A 20,507-nucleotide genomic window follows, 5' to 3' on the forward strand; every position below is an offset into this window, starting at 1 on the left:
CTGAGATTTTGACACAGGGTCTCAGTGTAAAACGTGTCATGGCAAAATTCATTCTGTGGCTTCTGCTTCCAGAGCAGAAGGAACATCGTGCTGCAGTTGCTAATAACTTAATTCAAACCACTGCCAATGAACCAGATTTCCTCAAGAAGGTCATGACCAAAGATGAATGGTGGGTCTGTGGCTATCATCCTGCTCTCTGTGACTTCTGGCTTTTCCCCAAACTAAAATCACCTTCAAGAGGGGAGAGATTTCAGACCGTCGATGAGATTCAGAAAAATATGATGAGGCAGCTGATGGCCATGGGGAGAGCCGTGTGTGGTCCCAAGGTGCCTACTGTGAATGGGACTGAGGCGTCATTGTCCTATGGACAATGTTTGTTGTATCTTGTAACTTCTTCAATAATTGTCTCTTTTTCATAGTGCTTGACTGGATACTTTCTGAAAAGATCTCATACACTTAAAAAAATATTTAGCGCTTCACTAAATAGGGAACTAAATGCAATTCATAGTGATAGCTTTGTGAAGTTTTTAAAAATATGAATAGATTTACATATAAGGAAAAATCATGTGACTCTAGGGAAAGAAACTGTCCTAGAAATCCTACTGTGTTGGTCATGGTGGGCAAACCTGTGCAGCAAATGATCTGAAAGTCTCAGTAGATGAACACAGTTAAAGTTTCTTTCTTTGCCAGGCTCTAAGACCAAGGCATGTTTCAAAAAGGACTGCACGCCTTCACACGGGGCCAGGCTCTGTCCGTCTGGAGAGGCCCCATCTCCTTCCAGGTCCTCAGAGTCCACTTTAGTCAATGGGTTGATGGAAAGGCTCACTTGGGAGGTGTTGTAAGCCGGCTTGCAGGTGCTCTTTTCACATTCCATTGGCCAAAACCAGTCATGTGGCCCCAACGAACTGGCAGGCTGCCTGGGAAGTACAGAGTAGCTTTGTGCCCAGGCCCACTTAACCTTTTGTTCCGCGACCGTTAAATTGCAACAACATGTGAAATTAAAGATATTTGGCCATTTTTAATTTAAAAAAATGGCAGTTTCATATAGCTTAACCTAATAGTTTATGGTCCTGATCCAGAATACTCACAACCAGTTATTAAAGTAAAATAATAATTAAATTAGTGATGGGAAAGTTTATGAGTGGGCATGGTACCGGCGCAAACGCAGAGGAGACTGCGGGGAATGTAATCTGAATCGTTTGCTAACGTTAACATGGAATGGCATGTGAGAACTCTGTAGAAGCTAAAAGTTAAAGCTTTTTTAAAGCAGTTTTTAAAAGATTTTATAAGCTAGTGTGCCCTACTGTTATTGTCAATATCATGCTTGCCTATGCTGCATTCCTTTCTTCCCCTCAATAATACTGTTTCAATTTAAACAAAAACATTTAATAATTAATTTTCTTTTTATTCATACTTTTAAATAGCTGCACATGTGCATTAAAAAAACTGGCAAGCACAGAGTGCAGAGCTGGATTCTTGGTGTAATAAATCAATTTCCTCTGGCGTCTATAAATCAGCAAGTAATTATTAGCAATTCTGTCCAGTAGAGAATTCCCCCCTTTAAGCTAATTTTCCATTTTCATGACCAGATGCAGAATCTTATGATCAAACCAGTAAAGTCCCATTTGTCGCTGTCCCTTTGAAGCTCTCTCTGAAAACTAGGTGACTTCACGGACGGCACACCCATTAATTAAAAGGCAGGTTGCTCATTTACGGACTTGCATGGTTCTCTGACAGTTTTTCCTTCAATGTTGTTTGAAGCTGCTTGGTCGTCTTTAGAAAATATGCACACAGCGTGTTGCTGCATCTACAGAACAGCTGGAGGCTGAACCAGTGTTTTCCGATTTGTATAGTTGCCCAAACATCAGAATCCATTTTATAGTTCCTAATCACGAGCTGATTCTTAACTATTGTTTTCATTTTTTATACAAATGAGACTAAGGCTAGATTTAAGGACAATTTTCTGATTTCTTCTAACAGAGCTTGAATCCTAAGATGCATTTGTGACTGGGGAAGGAATTTCTTACAGTGAATAAGAAATCTGACTTTATTAACAAGTTTTTGATGGCCCAAATGTTATTCATTAACATTCTGGATAGTTTTACAAGTGATACTTTGTACCATGTCAAAAATGATGACTTGGGAGAAATTAATACACCTCAGACTTCTCAGTTTCACCTTTTCACCTCCAGGCACGCATGTGAAAGCAATAAAACTCGAGAAAGAGGATGTCTCTGGAGAGTTGTGGTAATGTGCAAACAGTGTATGAATTTCATCTTCTGCTAACTTTCTCCTGTTAGTTAACCTCAGGCAGTGTTCTGCGTAATCAACGGTCGTTGACTTTGCCCAATACATATGAAATGGATTCAGCCACCTGTGTTGGAGACCCTGGGCTCTTTTACCAGATTCTAATTAGACTTTTTGAAAAAGATCCTATTTCAACAAATTTCACTTTGTTTTTGTGTGATTTCACATCTAACAGTTTTAGTAATCTTGTCAGACCTTATCAAGTTCACCGGAGTTCTACTGAGGCTGGTTTGTGTTTTGTCAGATCTTTGATATTTCCAACTGCTTGAAATCCTTCCATTACTCTCCGGTGTTCTCAGGATGGACAGGACATTTCACATGGACTCGGGTCTTTTCTTTCTGGCCCCTGCGAATCTCCCTGGTCCTTCTCCATCCTACTATTCTCTCTGCCTCCCTTCCCACCCCTCTAGTCCAAAGACACACTAGTTTCTATGCTCGAGTTTACAAGCCACCAACTCATACTCTTAGTGCCTTCATCCTTGATACAGGCTATTTTCTCTGCCGGGAACACCTTTCCCACTAAAGTGACTCCTCCTTTGCACCTGGGTAAGTTCCACAAGTCACCAGAATTCATATCAAGCCCAATTTCCTCAGAAAACCCCTTCATGGAGGAATTCCAGGGGCCCAGGGACCCAAGGGTCTGGCCCAGGTTCTTGGCTTTGTGCAAGGAAGGAATTCAAAGATAAGCCAGCATGAGTTTGAAGTGAAAGACAGTTCACTAGTGAAGCAGGGAAGACGGAGAGTGTCTACTCCACATACAAAGCAACCCCTCCCTAGTGGGATTTACTTTTTTTATTGACGCTCATTTAATCAAGGGGTAGGACATTCAATGAGGGGAGGGAGGAATATTCAGATGAGATTGGGTGTGTTCAGGATGGTATGGCCGTAGACAGGAGGAGTATTCAGGATCTTTTGATGAAAGGGTTGGAGATTTCTGGGAAGAGTCCTGGTGGCCATGTTGTGTCCTTATAAGGGCTTTCTGTTTCCAATCACAGCTGCTCTGGTGTGTAGTTTAGCATGCTAATGTATTACAATAAGCATATAGTGAGGCTAGGGGGTCACTGCAAGTTGAAATCAGTCACATGTTGGATTGAGGCGGTCTCTGCCAGTTCTAACCATTAGTCCATTGGGGGTTTGTCTTAGCATCTCCTTGATAGTCCTCATAGCCCTTATGGATTACAGCCATTTCACCACATACCCCAACTCACCCTTCCCCACCCCCCTCAACCTAGCAACTCCTGTATCTTCCCCTAGCTCCTGCCAATGTACTCCTTTGGCAGGATTCATCATGGTGGAATGTAGTTAATCCACTTAATTGCCCATCTTCATCCCTAGACAACAGATTCTTTGTGGGAAGGGGCTGTTCTCATATACCTCTAGATTTGCAGTGCCTAGTACAGTGCCTGACATCTAATTACCAAATAAATTCTGGGTGGCTAAATGGATAGATGGATGGATGAAGAGTGTAGAGCAAGAAAAATAATTTTCCCTGTGCCCTTGTAGGTTCTTGGCTGAGACAAACCCCCCCCCCCACCCATAGATTAACAGGAGAAAAACAAACAGAAGTTCAATAACATGGTACCTCCTGTGTACATGGGAGAGACCCAGGAAAACTGAATAACTTCCTGAGATGGCCCAAGCCACCACCTTAAATATCATACATATCCTTTAAAAGGCAAAAGAAGCCGTTTTGGGGGGACTGGGGGATAAGACCACTTATGGGAGGTTGTTAGGCAAAGCACAGTAAACAAGGGTAAGATGTGAGGCAAATTTAAGTCTTTGACTTCTCCAGTGGATACAGTTTTTAGAGAGTTAACACCACCTTCTCTTCCTGGCACAGAGAGGGAGACACCCTTACAAATGCAGATTCCCTTATAAATGTAAATGTCTCTTACAAAAGGGTAACCTATACTGGGGGTTTCACGTTTCTTTTGTGTCTGCTGTTACTTAAAATCAATCAGCTCAAAGGGGCATATTTGGGGATGGCAAATTCTGCTCCCCATGAATAGTTTGGTGAAGTACATCCCCCTCTGACTGCTAATATCAACGAAAAGTCACCCAGCCCTTCTTGCCTCTAGTTTCTTCATGTGTAAAATTAAAGGTTAGCACTGGATGCTATCGAAGGTCACTTTTCTTAATATGAAATTCTATGACAATCTCCCCTTATACCTTACAGTGCAAGTTGATTCCTACTTACATTAAAAAATAAAATCATGTGGAAACTGGCAGCCACGAGACCTCCAACAGCTGGGGGTATAATTGACCATTGACTGAGGGCAGGGCCTCAACTGCTCTGCTCTCAGAAATTCATCATCGCTTTTCCACAGGCTGCTTCTGCCAGGCCTCCTTCCAGGCTGAGCATGTCAGGGATACTAAGGAGGGACATTCTGTAGGAAGCGCTGCTCTCCTCTGATGGTTGACTTTGGCTCCTGGACTCCCTAACAGCTTTGCTGAGCCTTCGTAGACTGCACAGCAGCCTTGGGTGCTTCCACCAAGCCTTCTTTTCCTCTGTTCTTCAGTCAGCGTCGGACTTCCATGCTGGTCCAGTGGCTCTCCCAACCCTCCTTAGCCCTCTTCCCATTTCCTCTCACAGGCATTTCCCCTAATAAAATCCTTGCATATTTAATTCCATCTTGGCTTCTGCTTCTCAGAGAACTCAGACTAAAACAGAACCCTATTTCAAACTGAGATGTGTTTAACTGACTGAGTCAATGGCAATTTTCAACTTTATATCTTACTCAACACAAATAATATTAGTTCTACTACTAGTACTTCTAAAAGGAACCAATTAGTGAGCATTTGCTGTGTTAGTCACTGCTCCAAGCTCTTACACAGAAAGGTGAAGTTACTTGCAGAAAGTCACAGGTTAATATATAGCAAAGCCAAGATTCAAACTCAGAAACGAACCCATAGTCCTAACCACCGTATTTTACAGCCTCTCAACATCAGAGCTGATCCGGTTCTCCCTGGAAAGGCTCTGCATTTGGCTTACTCGACACCATACTAACCAAGTGTTCCTGTTACCTTTCTGAGCATTGCCTGGCAGTCTTTCCGCACCTTCCTTGCCCTGGGCCTACCTCTCACTTGCTAGTGTCCTTGAGGCTCTGCCCTAAGTCTCCTTCTCTTCTGTGTTGATTCCCATAGAGTCAGTAGCCCGCTACCTGCGGATGACTCCCAAATCTCGTCCTGCTTCCTGGACTTCTGGCCCAGATATCCAACTTCTTACTCAGCATTCGCCTCTGGTTATCTGGCTAATGAGCCCTCAAAATCGGCATATCCCGAAAAGAACACATCATTTACTCTATTCCCTGACATGTTCCTCCATCTATCTTCCTCATTCCAGAGATACAACTGCCATCCACCCAACAATGCATCCCCCTCGCACTCCCATCCCATTGGCCAGAATACGCTCTCCATGAGAGCAGAGACGTTATGCCCCTCTTGGTTGGGGCCGAACCTCTGGAGACTAACCCAGTGCCTGAAATATTGTAGGTGCTCAGGAAGTAAATAAATAATGAATGAATGAATGAATGAATGAGCAACTAATCTATCAAATAATGAATGAACAGATACTCTAACACATCTGTTCAGAGTATTCTGTGAACCTAAGAGAGCAAAGATTGGGTCATTTTTGTCACTCCATGTGCTTGAGACAGTGTGTGGAATATAGCAAGTGCTCAGTTAATGGTTCATTTACTGCAGTGGTACTTCACAAGGGGACAGTTTTGCCCTCTAGGGGACATGTGGCAGTGTCTGAAGACGTTTTTGACTGACACAACTGGAAGGGGAGGTGCTACTGGTGTCTGTGGGTAAAGGCCAGGAATGCTGCTAAACATCGTACAATGCATGGGACAGCCTGCAACAACAAAGGTCTATCTGGCTCAAAATATTGGTCATGCAGACATTGTAGAGGTTGAAAAACCCAATTCAGAAGCTTAGCAAATGACTTATAAATCCGCAAAATTAATTCTTTTAGAGAATGAAAATATAGTCCCTTCAAGAAAAAGTAAAGGACAAAATCATCCTTGAATTTGGTGTTCTCAGTTAATGAAACGTCCCAGACCATATCTTTGCAGCTCTTAACTGAATAACCAAGCTGATGGGAGGCAGACCATGAGGGAGAACGACAGGGTTGTTTAACATCCTGACCTTGACTCAGATGTTATTAACTTGTGCAAAAGTCAGTCCTGCAGCAGAAAGCACGTGGTGAAATGTGAATTCCTTGTCTGTTAAACAGCCCAGGAAACATTTTACAGTGTATTTAATATGCGTGTGGAAACAACCCCAGCCCTCCATAAAATATGCAACTCAAATCTTTCCTTCCAGAATCTGGTAGCAACTCTGTCCCATACTAGGCCAGTAAGTAGGTAAATATACAGGGAGCTTCATCCACGGCCCAGGATACTTAGGGGCACTTGGTAGCAGGGCTCACTCAATCAGGGGTCGGCAAACTACAGCCTGCAGGCCAAGGCTGGGTGGCCATATGTTTCTTTGTGGCCCGCGAGCTAAGAATGCTTCCTACCTTTTTAAATGGCTAAAGCCAAATCAGAAGAATACTATTACATGACACATGAAAAGTATATTAAGTTCAAATTTCAGGCCCATAAGTAAAGTTTGATTGAATACAGCCACTTCACCTGTTTATGATTGCCTGCAGCTAGTTTCGCAGTTGGACAGGGATGGAATAACCCACAAAGCATAAAATATTTACCATCTGACCCTGTATGGAAAATGTCGGCCCACCCCTGCTGTACGGTTAAAGAGGTTAGCAAATTGCGTTTCCAGGAGGCGGAAAGGAAGGAGACGGCGCCCTGGCTGTCATCCGCGACGCCACTCTGCTGGGGAGGGCCTCTTTTCCCATGGGCTGGGGTCTCCTCACCTGTACCAAGGAAGGGCTTGGCTGAAGAGTCTCCAGAGCCCTTCCAGCTCCCATGCTTCTACAGTATGTGGACCTTCCAGTTTGCTCAATGGTTCCCAGGTGGCCAATGGGGTAAAATTTCAGTGCTCTTGTCTGGGACAGAGCCGCAGGGCCGGGAAGTCATGAGACCACACTCAGCACTGAAACAGACACAGGCCTGAGCAGCCAGGTGTCTGTGTCTATGCGAAACAGATTTGAAAATTGGCGTTCTGTGAGGTTCGGGAACATAAAATTTTGGCTACTTTTGTGTGCCCTAGTTTTATAGACTATGTAACCCAATTCTTTTAACCTGGGGGAGGAAGGAAATGGATGATACCAATTATTGGGGAAGGCCAGGAAGGGATGGTAGCACAGAATGGCCACCCAAAATTCAGGTTGTCAAAATAGAATTGAGCACTTGAGGCAGGTTTATTGAAACTAGCCAGGCAACTGACCACTCTGCTGCCCATTGAGTAGCAGGGAGGGGCCTCGGCTGCCCTTTCTGTTTCCTCAGTACTAACATGTGGCTCTTTGTCCTCAGTCCAAGGGATCATGGGTTGTTGGCACCAGCACTCCAACCTGGGGTCTGTCGCTATGGAACCAAGCTGGCCTGCTGCTATGGCTGGAGAAGGAGCAGCAAGGGACTCTGTGAAGGTAACTTTCTAAAAACTCAGGCTTGACTAGTAGGTCGGGGTCTTTAGGTTTTTATCTGTGGCACCATAAGCCGTGGGTTCCCCAGCAGAGGGACATGGGTAACTACCGACACCCAAACTCTGCGTCCTGTGACATCTCTTCCCATCCAAAATGTGGCTGACACTATCACCCTAGACAAGATTTGTTTTCAGAGACCCACCTTGTCACTTTTTCTGTTGCTATCTTAGTGAGCATGACTGCATTATTTGTTACTGTTTTCTTAAATACTTCATTCATTCATTCATTCATTCATTTATTGAGAGAGGGGAAGGGAGGGAGAAAGAGAGGGAGAGAAACATTGATGTGCGAGAAGAACATCAATCAGTTGCCTCTCATATGGACTCTGACTGGGGTCCAAACCCACAACCCAGGCATGTGCCCTGACTAGGAATCAAACTGGTGACTTACTTGGCAGGATGATGCCCAACCAACTAAGCCACACCTGTATTGCTAGATGGCATATGCCTGAACTTCAGTGTTTTATCTATTAAAAGGACAGACACACCACTGCATGTCCCATACATCTTAGGTGTCAGTGTGGATCACAATAGATTATAAAGTATAAATCACATCAATTTAGCTATTTTTAAGAATGCCAGTCTGCCCCAGTCTGCCCCAGGTGCAACCTGCTCCTCTCTCTCTGGTTCAAAAATTTCTGGATAGTTGAGGACAGATCTCGATTATATCCAAAATCCATGGCACATTGGAAGACACTGACATCACTCTTACATGCTCAATATTACTCAACACCTGCCATATCACAGCTTTCTTGTGATGAGACATCAAGAGTATGAAGACACTTGAAAGATATTCGAAGATCATCGTTGCTTACCTGGATACAGAAAGTCAGACATCCTCCTGGGAAAGTCAGTGAGAAGGGTGGGTCCCCACACAGACAGTATTGTGATCAAGGGCATTGCTTTTAGAACCAAAATGACATGGCTGCCCCTGGGCCAGGTGCACAAGCTCACCGAGGCTCTGTTTCCTCCTTTGCAACATGAAGAGAGTAATACCTGCCTCAGAGGGTAAGGAATGTATGCATCGAAGAGTGTGGTCGTTACCTGGCTCACATAGAAAATACCTCATGAATGACCCTTGGTTCAGAAAACGCCCGTAACTCTCCTCACAGACTTCTGTCTGTTAGAGCAGCAGGTGATGGGGGAACTAAGCGTTGATTTATTCTTCTTCTAGACACAACATAACACATTTTTATTTGAAGTCAGTCAGGTGGAAAGGGGCAAGAACCACGTGAGTCCCATGATTTGGAATCTCTGTGACGGTCACAAGAACCCCAGCACCTACTGCCATAAAACTTGCATGTCTCTGACGAATAAATGAGGGTGAGCTTTGGCTTTCTGGAAGGGCTAGTCTGTAACTAGATCAGAGCAGTTTGGCTACGGTCCACATGGTCAATCACATTCTTAATGCTTTTGTGGACGATACAAGGCTATAGGCACGAAAGAATTTAAAGCAAGTGCTAAAAGAACAAGTCCAGAGGGTTCAGGAAAAATGCTCACTATGCAAGCTTGGCAGACTGAACAGGTTGTTAGCACCCCCACGGTCCCAGTCCAATGTTTAGGTTAATACTGTTACCATGATTTTTATATCTAAAAACTGTATCCTATTTTTTAATCCAATGTGCATGGTCCTTCTTCATAGCAAATTCATATGCTCCTTGAAGCACCAAATAACAGGGTGGTTAGTCCCTGATTGCCAGGTCTCTGATTTCCAAGCTGGGCTGTCGGCTTCATGGTAATGGGACAAGAACACAGAATTAGACCCTAGCCTGTGACGTCCCGGTCCACGCAGGTCTTCACATCTGTCTGTCTATTCACCCTTCATTCCTTGCAAGGCCCTGCCTCGATGCCAGAGCTTCCTAGGTCTTGGCTGAAATCTGTTTCCCAGTCAGGAGCTACTCAACTCCACATCATTACCCTTCAAATGTATGTCACTTCGCCAGGCATTGTCCACGAACAAATCACTAATGAAAGCTACAGATGGTGGAGTTCTGGGGAGAAGTGAACAAGAGAGCTTTACTTTCTCTAAAGCCTGCTTGAATCTCAGACCATTTTAGACATAAATGGAATTCTGCTGTGGATTGGCTGGCTATTCAAATCACAGATCCAAAGTTTCTGTAAATTGAAATATCTTTCTGCAGCTTTGACCTTATAGCAGCAAGAGTATCATTTACTATTGCTTCTGTGTTCTATTTGGCATTTATCCTGGGCTTTCCAATCTGGACCACATTGCAAATAACTTTCCAGGGAATAATTAGAGATCTTCAGGGCTTAAAAAAGTAAAAGATTTATTTTTGTAACATGTAAGCTGAAACCTGCACCCCAAGTACATATCCATAACAGAATAGACACTGAAAATCAAATTCTGGGTTTTTTTTTGTCTTCAAAAGTGGAAGAATTTTGCTGGGAAGTATTTTCCCTCCACCTTCTGACTTATGATTTATTCAGAGCCATAAAATGTTCCCCTGTTAAAAGTTTTACATTTCATTTATTACTATTACTTTATATGCTATTCAAAAGTATTTGGGTATCTAACATGTTCACACTATTAAATGCAGCAGGACAAACAAAGATGAATGTTTAAGTCCCTGTTCTGAAGGCACTTAGACTCAGGTAGTAAATAGAAGCCAAATATATGTCTAATTATTGAATAAGGTGAAGACTGATCAATTTCACGGGGGGAAGCCCACCAAAGTTCTGTGATGCTCTCAAAAGTTGAACAGAAGTTTGCATGTGGCTAGAGCAATCTGTAAAGGGTTCTGGAAGGAGGGGTCATGCAAGGTACTCCTTGAAGGATTAGGAGGATGTTAATGATTAGAGGGTTGGGGAGGGGTGCCCCAGGTAGGGTAACAAGAGATAGGGAGAGGTAGAAAGCAAGGGGTAGGCAAGCAATCTAGCTTGACCAGTGTTGCTTATGCTTAGGGAACAGAGAAAGCTAAGGCTAGAAAGATGGAAGCAAAATCATGGTTATGGTACCTATCCCTTATTCAATAGGCAGTCAAGGTTATTTAATGACTTTTGTGCAAGGCATGGCATGATCAGAGCTACGCTTTTGGAATATTGCTTTAGTGTCATGTCTGACAGAAGACTTCCTGGGATCAGAGCCTTTAAAGGGGATTCTTGTACAGATATTCTGTTGAGGAATGATCTCAGGAGAAATCTGTAAGGAAGTGAGGGAATAAGAGAAGAAGCTGATCAAAGGGAGAATTCTAGCTTCAGCCTCATCCCACAGGAGCTGTGCGGCATTCATCACATCACAGAGTTTGTCCTGCCCAGGAGCCAGGGGTAGGCTGTCGGAGCCCTGTATCAGTCACGTAGGAGAAAAGGGCAGGGGTTTGAGGAGAGCAGTGTGGTGTTACCTCCTGGATATCTACGGTCAAAGTGGTTCCAATTAGCTAGATAAATATTTGCTCGATTAATGAATTGGCGGTAAGAGCATGGACAGAATGCTGTAATGGGGTGGTTTGGGGACCAGAAAAAAAGAGAGATGTCTGACATTTTGATTCCAGGTAACTGGGAGACAAAAGATGACATTGACAAAAACTAGGGTCCGGGATTGAACGAAAAGGTGCTGGGGTCTTCAGAAACAGGCTTGCTTAGAGGTGGCCCTACTATGAGCCAGGGAATCCATGCGCAGAGAAGTCAGCAACATTCCAGGGCAACTGCTGAGCCTTTCATTTATACCATGGCTATTTCCTGAGCTCCTACTAGATCCCAAAATTGCTGAGGGCCCTTGTTTCCCTACACACATACATCCCCATTCATTATTTTCTCCCTCTCTCTCTCCTTCTTCTCTTTAGGTTTTCTCATTTTCTTTCTTTTATTTTTTCCTGTCTACTGCTTTTTCTCCCTGTGTCCTCCCTATGAGCTGGACCCAAACTTTCCATTATCTGGCTACTTTTTTCTTGCCTCTGACCCCATCAGTTATACATCCTAGTCTTGTGTTTTCTCCTACCACTTCATTCAGCAAACAAATATTTGTTGAGTGCCTCATTTGTGTCAGGGGTATGGATGCAGAAGTGAGAAAAAACCCCAGAAAAACCCTGCCTTTAGCACGCTGCTATCAGCAGCAGCATGATTCATCATCATCACGATGCTTTTCGTTCCCACCCTTAGGGCTGGGGCTTCCCACCCTCCCTGCCTCCAATCTGTGGGTTGTTCTTTTTACTGATCATTCAGGGCATGAAAAGGACTTTAATCATTCAATAGGAAAGCAGGGGAGAAAATATGGAAGAGAAAAAAGAGGCAAGTGACAAAAAAGAAGGAAAGGGACCTTGAAACTTGCCCCATGAGTCTCTTCCAGCGGACCCATTATACTTCTGTCATTAAATCCTTGTATTTACACGCAAGACTAGCTGGCTGTGGTCTGGGAGGCTCTGTCTTTCTTTGAATGCCACTGGGGTGTGGTGGCGCTAAGCAAAGGTACAATAAACTTGTACCCGTTGCGGTGGGGGGATGGTGGGGGTTGATCTGGTTCACAAGCAAAACACTTTCCAGTATGTTAATGGTGAAAACAGACCAGGAGAAAGTAGATCGTCCTCTAAACGTCCCCACAGATTTCTCCTCCTTACAGAAGGCTGAGTTTGACATGTGTGCATTTCACTGCACTCACTATTCCTGTTCTTTTATCGTCAAAACACCTTTTCTTTCCGCAGCTACATGTGAACCTGGCTGCAAGTTCGGTGAGTGCGTGGGACCCAACAAGTGTAGATGCTTCCCAGGATACACCGGGAAGACCTGCAGCCAAGGTCAGTCGCACAGACCAGGGTCGTAGCGCAAACCTACCCCAGGCCTTTCACAAGCACTTCCTCCCTTGCAGTGGGGTTTGTGACAGGATACAGTGCTCAGGATGTCACAGGTTTTAACTTATCTTCAAATGAAAGTGGTTTTGGAACTAGAATTTGTAGTCCGTCTCTTCTCCCAGAAGAATATCAAAATCATTCTGATGCTTTTGTCAAGATGCCAGATAAAGGGTCTTTCTTTTTCTCTAAACAAATCGTTTTATTGTATGTTCAAGCTACTGAAGTAATATATATTTTTCAGCAAAGAAAAAATCCAGTATAATGAAAAGGTGTCCCTCCCATAGTTTGCAGGCCTGTCCTGCGACAGGACCGACATCGGTATTTCTCATTGTTCACATCCAGAGCTGCCCCACACTGTTCAGGCCAGCGCCCTGTCCCCGGTGTGAACGCTTTTATCATGTAGGTAAAAAACTCTTCATTTAACTGCTGTCATCTAAGTTGTCTCCACTAATTCACCATTATAAACAGTGCTGAGGCAGACATCATTCTGTGCATATCCTTGCACCTTGAGTGGATGTTTTTATAGGATAAATTCTAAAAATGGAACTGTTGGGTTAAATAACACGCCTATTTTTTATTGTAATAGACATATTTTAAAAGGCAATCTGTGACTTTTGTCATAGGCTGTTTATATGAAGATATTGAAGAGTTTACTTATAATATTGAGAACGGCAGTTCTCAATCTGGATAACACTGTTCCCCAGGAAGAATTGCCAGATAAAGGACAGCTCCCCAGTAAGATTTAAATTTCAAATGAAGAAGAAATAAGTTTATAGTGTGCACATGTTCCAAATACTGAATGGGATATATATAAAGTGTTAGTCATTTATCTGAAATGGAAACTTAACTGGACATCCTGTATTTTTATTTGCTAAATCTGGGAACCTTGCTTCAGGGAACATCTGAACATGTTTGAAGGAGTTGCTACCAGCATCTAGTGGGTGCAGATCAAGGATGTGGCTAAAAACCCTACAGTGCACAGCACAGCCCTACAACAAAGGATAATCTGACCCAAATGCCAACAATACTGAGGTTGAGAAACGCTGGCGTGAAGAAACCTGCAATAACTCAGCAAGTGTCCCTGGTTCTCTAATGCAGTTGAGCAAAGAGCAGCAAACTAGGTTCAGTTGCCCTTAAGAATAAGGCTGCGAGTGTTCCTGAAGGGAGAACAAGGTTCCAGAACAGGGCGGGCCCGTGCTCCACCCCACCGGGCCCAACGCTTGCCGCCAAGCCCAGAGCATAGCTGTATACACCGAAATAGCCTTTCTTCGAACTGCAGCCCTGCAGTTTCAGAGAAGAATCTCTGACTCTCTTCTGTCCTACCACCAGCATAGAGGCCAGCACCATAAGGTGCTTCCTGGAACCATGCCCAGCTGCTTGAGAGAGGTGCATGAAGAATCACATTCATAAGTACTAATTCAGCTGTAGCTCTTCCTAGGGTCTTCCCACCAGGGAACCTCATTTCCCATATGTGTTGGATTCTGTACCGAGGTGCCTTCTAAGAGATTTGGAATACAGGAGATATTTTTCAGGCTGGTTTTCAAGTCTCAGTAAAATATTAAGATTGAGGGAGTTGTCCAGATGGCTCAGGTTTGGGACTGCCTGTCTTTTCCTCACAGCCTCCCTGTCCTGGGGCAGCCTCATCAAAGTCTCGGTATTTCTCCATTAACGGCAACAGACCTCAGCCCTCCACTAATGTAGTTCCCAAAAGAGCTTCTTCCAAGACCTGGATGCATCATCTCTGAGTTAAGGCCAAAGGATGGGTATTCCTGGATTTCCCATTATGTCTAATCAGCACTCTTCAACTCCCGCTTTTGAAGCAGTTAGGGACCATGGAGGAGATGACGGTAGGGTAAAGGGGACAGGCAATGGACAAGGGGATTCAAATGTCCAGCTAAGACATTGGAAAATCCTCATGTAAGGTTATTTTCAGAGGTAAAAGCAGCTACTTCCTTATTTCCCACAATGCACTTTGCCTGCTGCCACTCAAAGAATCTGTCCCATGAGAAATATGGTTGTTTTCTCTTTCACATGTCTTCCTTGAGGGGGTTAAGACATGAGGTACCCACGTGACAATACTTTCAAACACAAGCTTCTCTACCCGTGATCACTTTTTAAGTTTTGTTTTCCTTCAGTATCATTTTTATTGTAATGAAAATTTTTTTTAGTGACCATTGCAAAGCACAGAGAAGAAAGTCCCCCTCAGTCCCAGCACCTGGAGAGAACCATTACTAGCATATAGAGCTCTGCCTCCCAGGCTTTTTTGTAATCCTCACCCGAGGACACGCTTATTGATTTTAGAGGGGAAGGGAGGGAGAGAGAGAGGGAGAAAAGCATTGATGTGAGAAACATCGATCGGTTGCCTCTCCTATGCACTTCAACCAGACACCGAACCCGTAAGCTAGGCATGTACCCCGACTGGGAATTGAACCCATGACCTTCCTGTTTATAGGATGCCGCTCCAACTAACAAAGCCATACCGGCCAGGGCCCAGGCCTTTTTTCCTATGCACTTTCATTTTTTATCTTTTACAAATTTGGCATCGACCTGTATGGGTGGTTTCACAATATTCTATTCTCATTTAAGAATATCCTCTGAACATCTTTACATGGGATTCAGTAGTGTCCCAAGACCTGACCACAACTAGCTGCTAGTGCAGGGCCTCCCAAAATAACAGCAACTGAAACGAGGTTCTGCTGTGGGCATCTATCATAGGCGGCTCAGGATGGCAATAAAAGCAGTGTTATCTGACATGTGTATTTCTAATTTTATTCAAGTAGTGTATACACAGAATTGTGCATGTATCAAAAATGTACAGTTCAGGGAATTTTCACAAAGGCCCATGAACGTGGTATTCAGACCAAGAAACAGAAACTTAATAGACTACCCCAAGACCCCTCCCACTCCCATCCAGTCACTTGTCCCCCCGCCCCAAACAAGGAACCACATCTTGACCTCTCACACAATAGATTAGTTATGCCTGTTTTTTAATTTACGCATTATATTGAGCTTCTCCCACTCAATATCACGTTCATGAGCTTCATCCACTTGCTTGTAGTTGTAGTTTGTTCATTCTCATTGCTGTATATAGTGTTCTACACATGTGTATACAGGCTGGTCTCCATTCTTCTATTGGGAGTTTTTGGGGTGCAGTATCCATGTTTCTGTTGGGTAGGCACCTGGGAGTGGAATCACTAGGTCATAGGTATGTCTCTCATCTAAGACTTAGTAGATCTGCCAGTTTTCCCAAGTGGTTGTATCCATTTACATTCCGTCCAATAGCGTACTGCCATTCCATTTGCTGCGCATCCTCAGCAACCCTTTAATGAGGTCGGAGAAGAGGCCAGTCATTGTGCCATGTCCCCAGCCCCACGGGTGGAGTTCAGGGAAGCCAACCCAGTTCCCCATCTGGGTGTTTCCCAATTCAGGTAACCTTTCTCGTGTCCCAACTGCCCCTGCAGATGTGAACGAGTGTGGAGACAAGCCCCGGCCATGCCCACACAGGTGTGTGAACACACATGGAAGCTACAAGTGCTTTTGCCTCAGTGGCCACATGCTCATGCCGGATGCCACTTGTGCCAGTAAGTGTCAACAGCCAGGCTGCTGTCAGTCAGCCTTTGAAGCTTGACTTTCGTCATTTGATGCATTGGGGGGAAGTTGACTTGAGTGATTTAAGGGAAAAAAAAAAACCCTCTAGTGTTGCTGCAGGCTAAAACGTCTTTGAGCACTTTTTAAAAAATGGTGGTAAAATACATATAACACGGAATTCACCATGTTAACTATTTTAAAATATACAGCTCAGTGGCATTTTTATACATGCACATGTATAATTATCACATTAATTCCAGAACATCTTTTTCACCCCAAAAGGAAACCATCGCCATCAGTAGCCCCCCCGCCCCCCGCCCCATTCTTCTGGAGATGACGCATCTGTTTTCTGTCTCTATGGGTGTAGCTCTTCTGGATGCTTATTTTTAATTTTTTTTTTTTACTTTTTAGATAGAAAGACTAGCTGAGGAAAAAAATGAATTTTATATCTACGTATATACAGGGATGTATTTTGTTTCTTCACCAAAATAAACGTGCACACTAAAATAAGCACGTTGTTTTAGGAAAGTGGTCAATTTAAATTCCATCTTGGGACTTCAATCCCACCAACTACTTTTCTCACGCCCTTTACCCCAGGCTCAAAGATTCGTGCCTCTTGTTGCAAACATGCTCTGATTCACATTCCTGAAAAGAAAAGCCCTTCTGTGATAAAGAGAAACCCATGTCCTGTGGGAGGGTGAGAGTCTATATCCATTCATTTATTGAGAAGGAAGGCTTTTCAGGTTTGAGGTTGCAGCTAAAAGGTAAACCCATCCTCGCTGCCTGCCTCCCCACCTGCCTCCCCTGCTCCCTCCCTTCTCCCCGCCTCCCTTTTCACTGCCTGCAGCCCCCCACAGGCCCAGAGCCTGTGCCTTCTACCAGCATCCTACGGTTGCAGAGTTTCGTGGACTCCTCGGCCTGGCCAGGGCTTCCCTGCCGTTGTAAAATCTTGGCTAATGCCCGGCTCACTGGTCCCCCGGCTCATCTCTGTGCTGTCCCTCCTTGGCAAAGTGCCCCGACACCACCAGTCATCTAGATTCTGCCTTAGCAGGCAAGCTGAAGAGATAAAGCAGACATCAAAGAGCCTTTAAAAAATCCTTACTATTATAAATTGAACAGAAACTCACAAGAGACAAATGCAGAGCAAAATGAATTCTTATGTGGTGAACACCCATGTAACTACTACCAAATAGAACTTTGCCAGGACCCTGCTCCCCCCACCTGTGGGAACCACTAACCAGGCTTTTATAGTAATCACTTAACATTTTTGAGAAGATATAAGCTAATGGATGTTTTGAAAACATTCCGTGCAGCCCAGTCAATGCCAAAAAAAGATATCTTTCTCCAAATGGAAAGATAGAATTCGGTAATTTTAAAGATTAATTTTGAAAGAAGACAACTAAAGAAAAGGACGGATAAACTAGAAATACAACCATCGGGAGGTGTTTGTTACATTACCTTGGCCTGTGTATCTCCCTCTGCACCCTCTTGGTCTATGTCTATATATGTCAGGGTTGCCTGGAGGTAGCCTTGGACCTCTCTCCTGGATGCTGATTTTATTTCACCTGACCCACTGCAGTCTTTTGTTCAGCTGGGTGATTGGCATGTTATGGGCGGAGTAGATGAAGGGAGCGTATTCACCATGCTCCCTTGTTGTAGAAGCATATGATCCATACACACGGGGCTCCTGCTGAGGAAACGCATTTTTGTGAGATAAGTTATGTTTAACAATGAGCGATAAAAAAATCCAGCTAAATCATCTCATTGGCTAAAAAAGATGGAGGCAGGCAGTTCCACAACAGCTCAGCAAGGACTCAGTCTCTGCCATCCTCTAGGTATTGATTTCATTCTCCTGGTTGTTGCCTCAGAGTCACAATATGGCTGCCGCAGCTCTGGATATCACACATACATTTAAGGTAGGCAAAACAAAGGGGAAAAGAGTGATGCCAATGAAAGAACACCTCTTTCATGACTTTCCCTTTTATCACGCAGCCATACCATCTTTTCCAGAAGTCCCACTCCCTGCAGCAGGCTTGCCTACTTCTTTGGCCACAAAGGGGTTACAGGGGCACTCCTTATTGCTGCAAGGGAAACCTGGAAAAAATACAAGCATATGCATTTTCAGCCTCAATGATGGCAAGAGCAAGAGAAAAGGGGGATCTGGAATGGCTTTCTGGCAGCCAATCAGTTGTATCTGCCACATGTTTTAAAACCGGCACCTAAATGGCCAAGTCTCGTGACTGGAGTGACTCTCACTGAGGCTAGACATACATGGAGAGATCTCAAGAATGGATTCTTTTACCCTAATTACTCAGATTGATCACCTGCATCAGAAGTTGCATTTTAACCCTATAGCCTGGCAATATAAAGGAGCGATTAGAGCTCCTGCGGGAGGAGAGGCCGATGCAGCCTGGTAACTGAGGGCTGCACGCCCTACCTCCAGACAGTCAGGCTCAGTATACTGGCCAGCAAAACTGACCATGGAGCCCTGGCTGGTGTGGCTCAGGAGGCTGGGCCTCGTTCCGCCGGTTCCATCCCCGGTCAGGGCACATGCCTGGGTTGCCAGCCAGGTCCCCATTGGGAGCGTGCGAGAGGCAACCGATTGATGTTTCTCTCGTACATTAATGTTTCTCTCCCTCCCTTCCCCTCTCTCTAAAAATAAATAAATAAAATCTTTAAAAAAAACCTGACCATGGAGCCACCAAGGCACCCCCCTGCCCAGATTCCATTTAGTTCTCAAACCACGAAGCTTACCCTATAATTCCATTCCACATGTTACATTTAACATCCTTGCCTATTTTTGCAGACTCCAGGACGTGCGCCAGGACAAACTGCCAGTATGGCTGTGAGGACACGGAGGAAGGGCCTCGGTGCCTGTGTCCGTCCTCGGGACTCCACCTGGCCCCAAATGGACGAGTTTGCATCGGTAGAGCAGCAGAGGTCGTCTCTGCATTCAGTCCCCTTCCCTTGACTGCTCTCTTTATGGATCTCCTCCTTTCTCACTTATCGCAATCCGCTTGGTGACTAGGCATCATAAGCTCCTAAAAGTACAGATTTATGTCTGCCTTTGAGACAACATGGTTACCCACAGGTGCTGTAGATACATTTTAGAATGCTAGGAAGAATACTCCTCATTTATTTTGGGGTTGCCTAATGCTATTGTGGAAAAAGAATCAAAATAATTTTATTTTAGTATATTTACCCTGCACAGGTTACTTCAGCCACCAAATTGTATATTCTCATAGTACTGTACTTAATTACATTGCACCAAATATGCACACTATTTAGAGCAAGGAGCGCATAGCATGAATAAGCAATGTCAAACCGAGTCAGAATGTTAAAAGAGTCCTCAATCTTTTGACTTAAATAAGGGAATGGCAGTATGATTTCTTATTCCTACTTCCTTACCACAGTAGAAATATTTTTTTATTCAAGGTGCTGGATGTTTATTTATCTCAAATGTATGTAACTTGATAAACTGCATATTTAGAAAGCTCAGCCAAATAGGTACTAAATCTGTAAAACACTTTAGAAAAATCATATGAATTAAAAAGTTGTCTCTGCTCTTTGAGAGTAATCAAAGATTTAATTAGAAGCACAGATGTAGTATTCTGTAGTGAAATAAGATTTCTATGACAAGACTAATTCCTGACCACACTGAATCCACCTTTCCATTCCTCTCTTGGATTGATTGGGCACCATTTTTCTTGGAAGGGGAAGAGGACATGCAGGAAAGGAATTACAGAAAAATAATTTTTGCCAGTCCATCATTTATTTTTTAATTATTTTAAAAATGCAAAGGAAACAATAATCCGGCACCAACTTGCATGTTTAACCACAGTTCTGAAATAACAGCATAATATCTCTTTGAGTTGATATCTGAAAGGGGAGCAAAGCCCAAATCCTAATGGTTTGGTGAACAGAGCTGTCAGCTCGTCTATAACATGACTCTCAGCGGTAGAAAGGCCAGGAAGCCTATTGTCTGCTAAAGTTGCATTGTTACATCATTACACTTGGCCCACAATTTATGTATAAAGTACATTTTTAAGAAAGCACATTTCTGTGATTTGGGTCAATATTGCAGGACTTGAAGGAGCTTGCTAATGAAGTAATTCTTTTGTAACATGCAAAATTTAAATGTTTGTGTATTCAGTTTGCTTAAAGTGTTGGCTCTCTGACTCTGTTTTCAAAAACTCTATACTC

The 20,507-nt window shown here is 43.8% G+C and overlaps 1 protein-coding gene across 1 annotated transcript in view; it reads left to right on the plus strand.

Moving 5' to 3' along the window:
* Positions 1–20,507, plus strand: part of EGFL6 (EGF like domain multiple 6) — a 48,762-nt gene that overhangs the window by 8,791 nt on the left and 19,464 nt on the right. The window contains exons 2-5 of the mRNA XM_054581181.1: positions 7,746–7,858; positions 12,570–12,662; positions 16,178–16,297; positions 19,111–19,230. Coding sequence (XP_054437156.1) covers positions 7,746–7,858; positions 12,570–12,662; positions 16,178–16,297; positions 19,111–19,230 — 446 coding nt within the window. The remainder of the gene's footprint in view (positions 1–7,745; positions 7,859–12,569; positions 12,663–16,177; positions 16,298–19,110; positions 19,231–20,507) is intronic.

Source organism: Pteronotus mesoamericanus, unplaced genomic scaffold (genome assembly GCF_021234165.1).
Source record: "Pteronotus mesoamericanus isolate MK-2021 breed Mesoamerican mustached bat unplaced genomic scaffold, CSHL_Meso_final contig_65, whole genome shotgun sequence".
NCBI classification, from domain to species: Eukaryota; Metazoa; Chordata; class Mammalia; order Chiroptera; family Mormoopidae; genus Pteronotus; species Pteronotus mesoamericanus.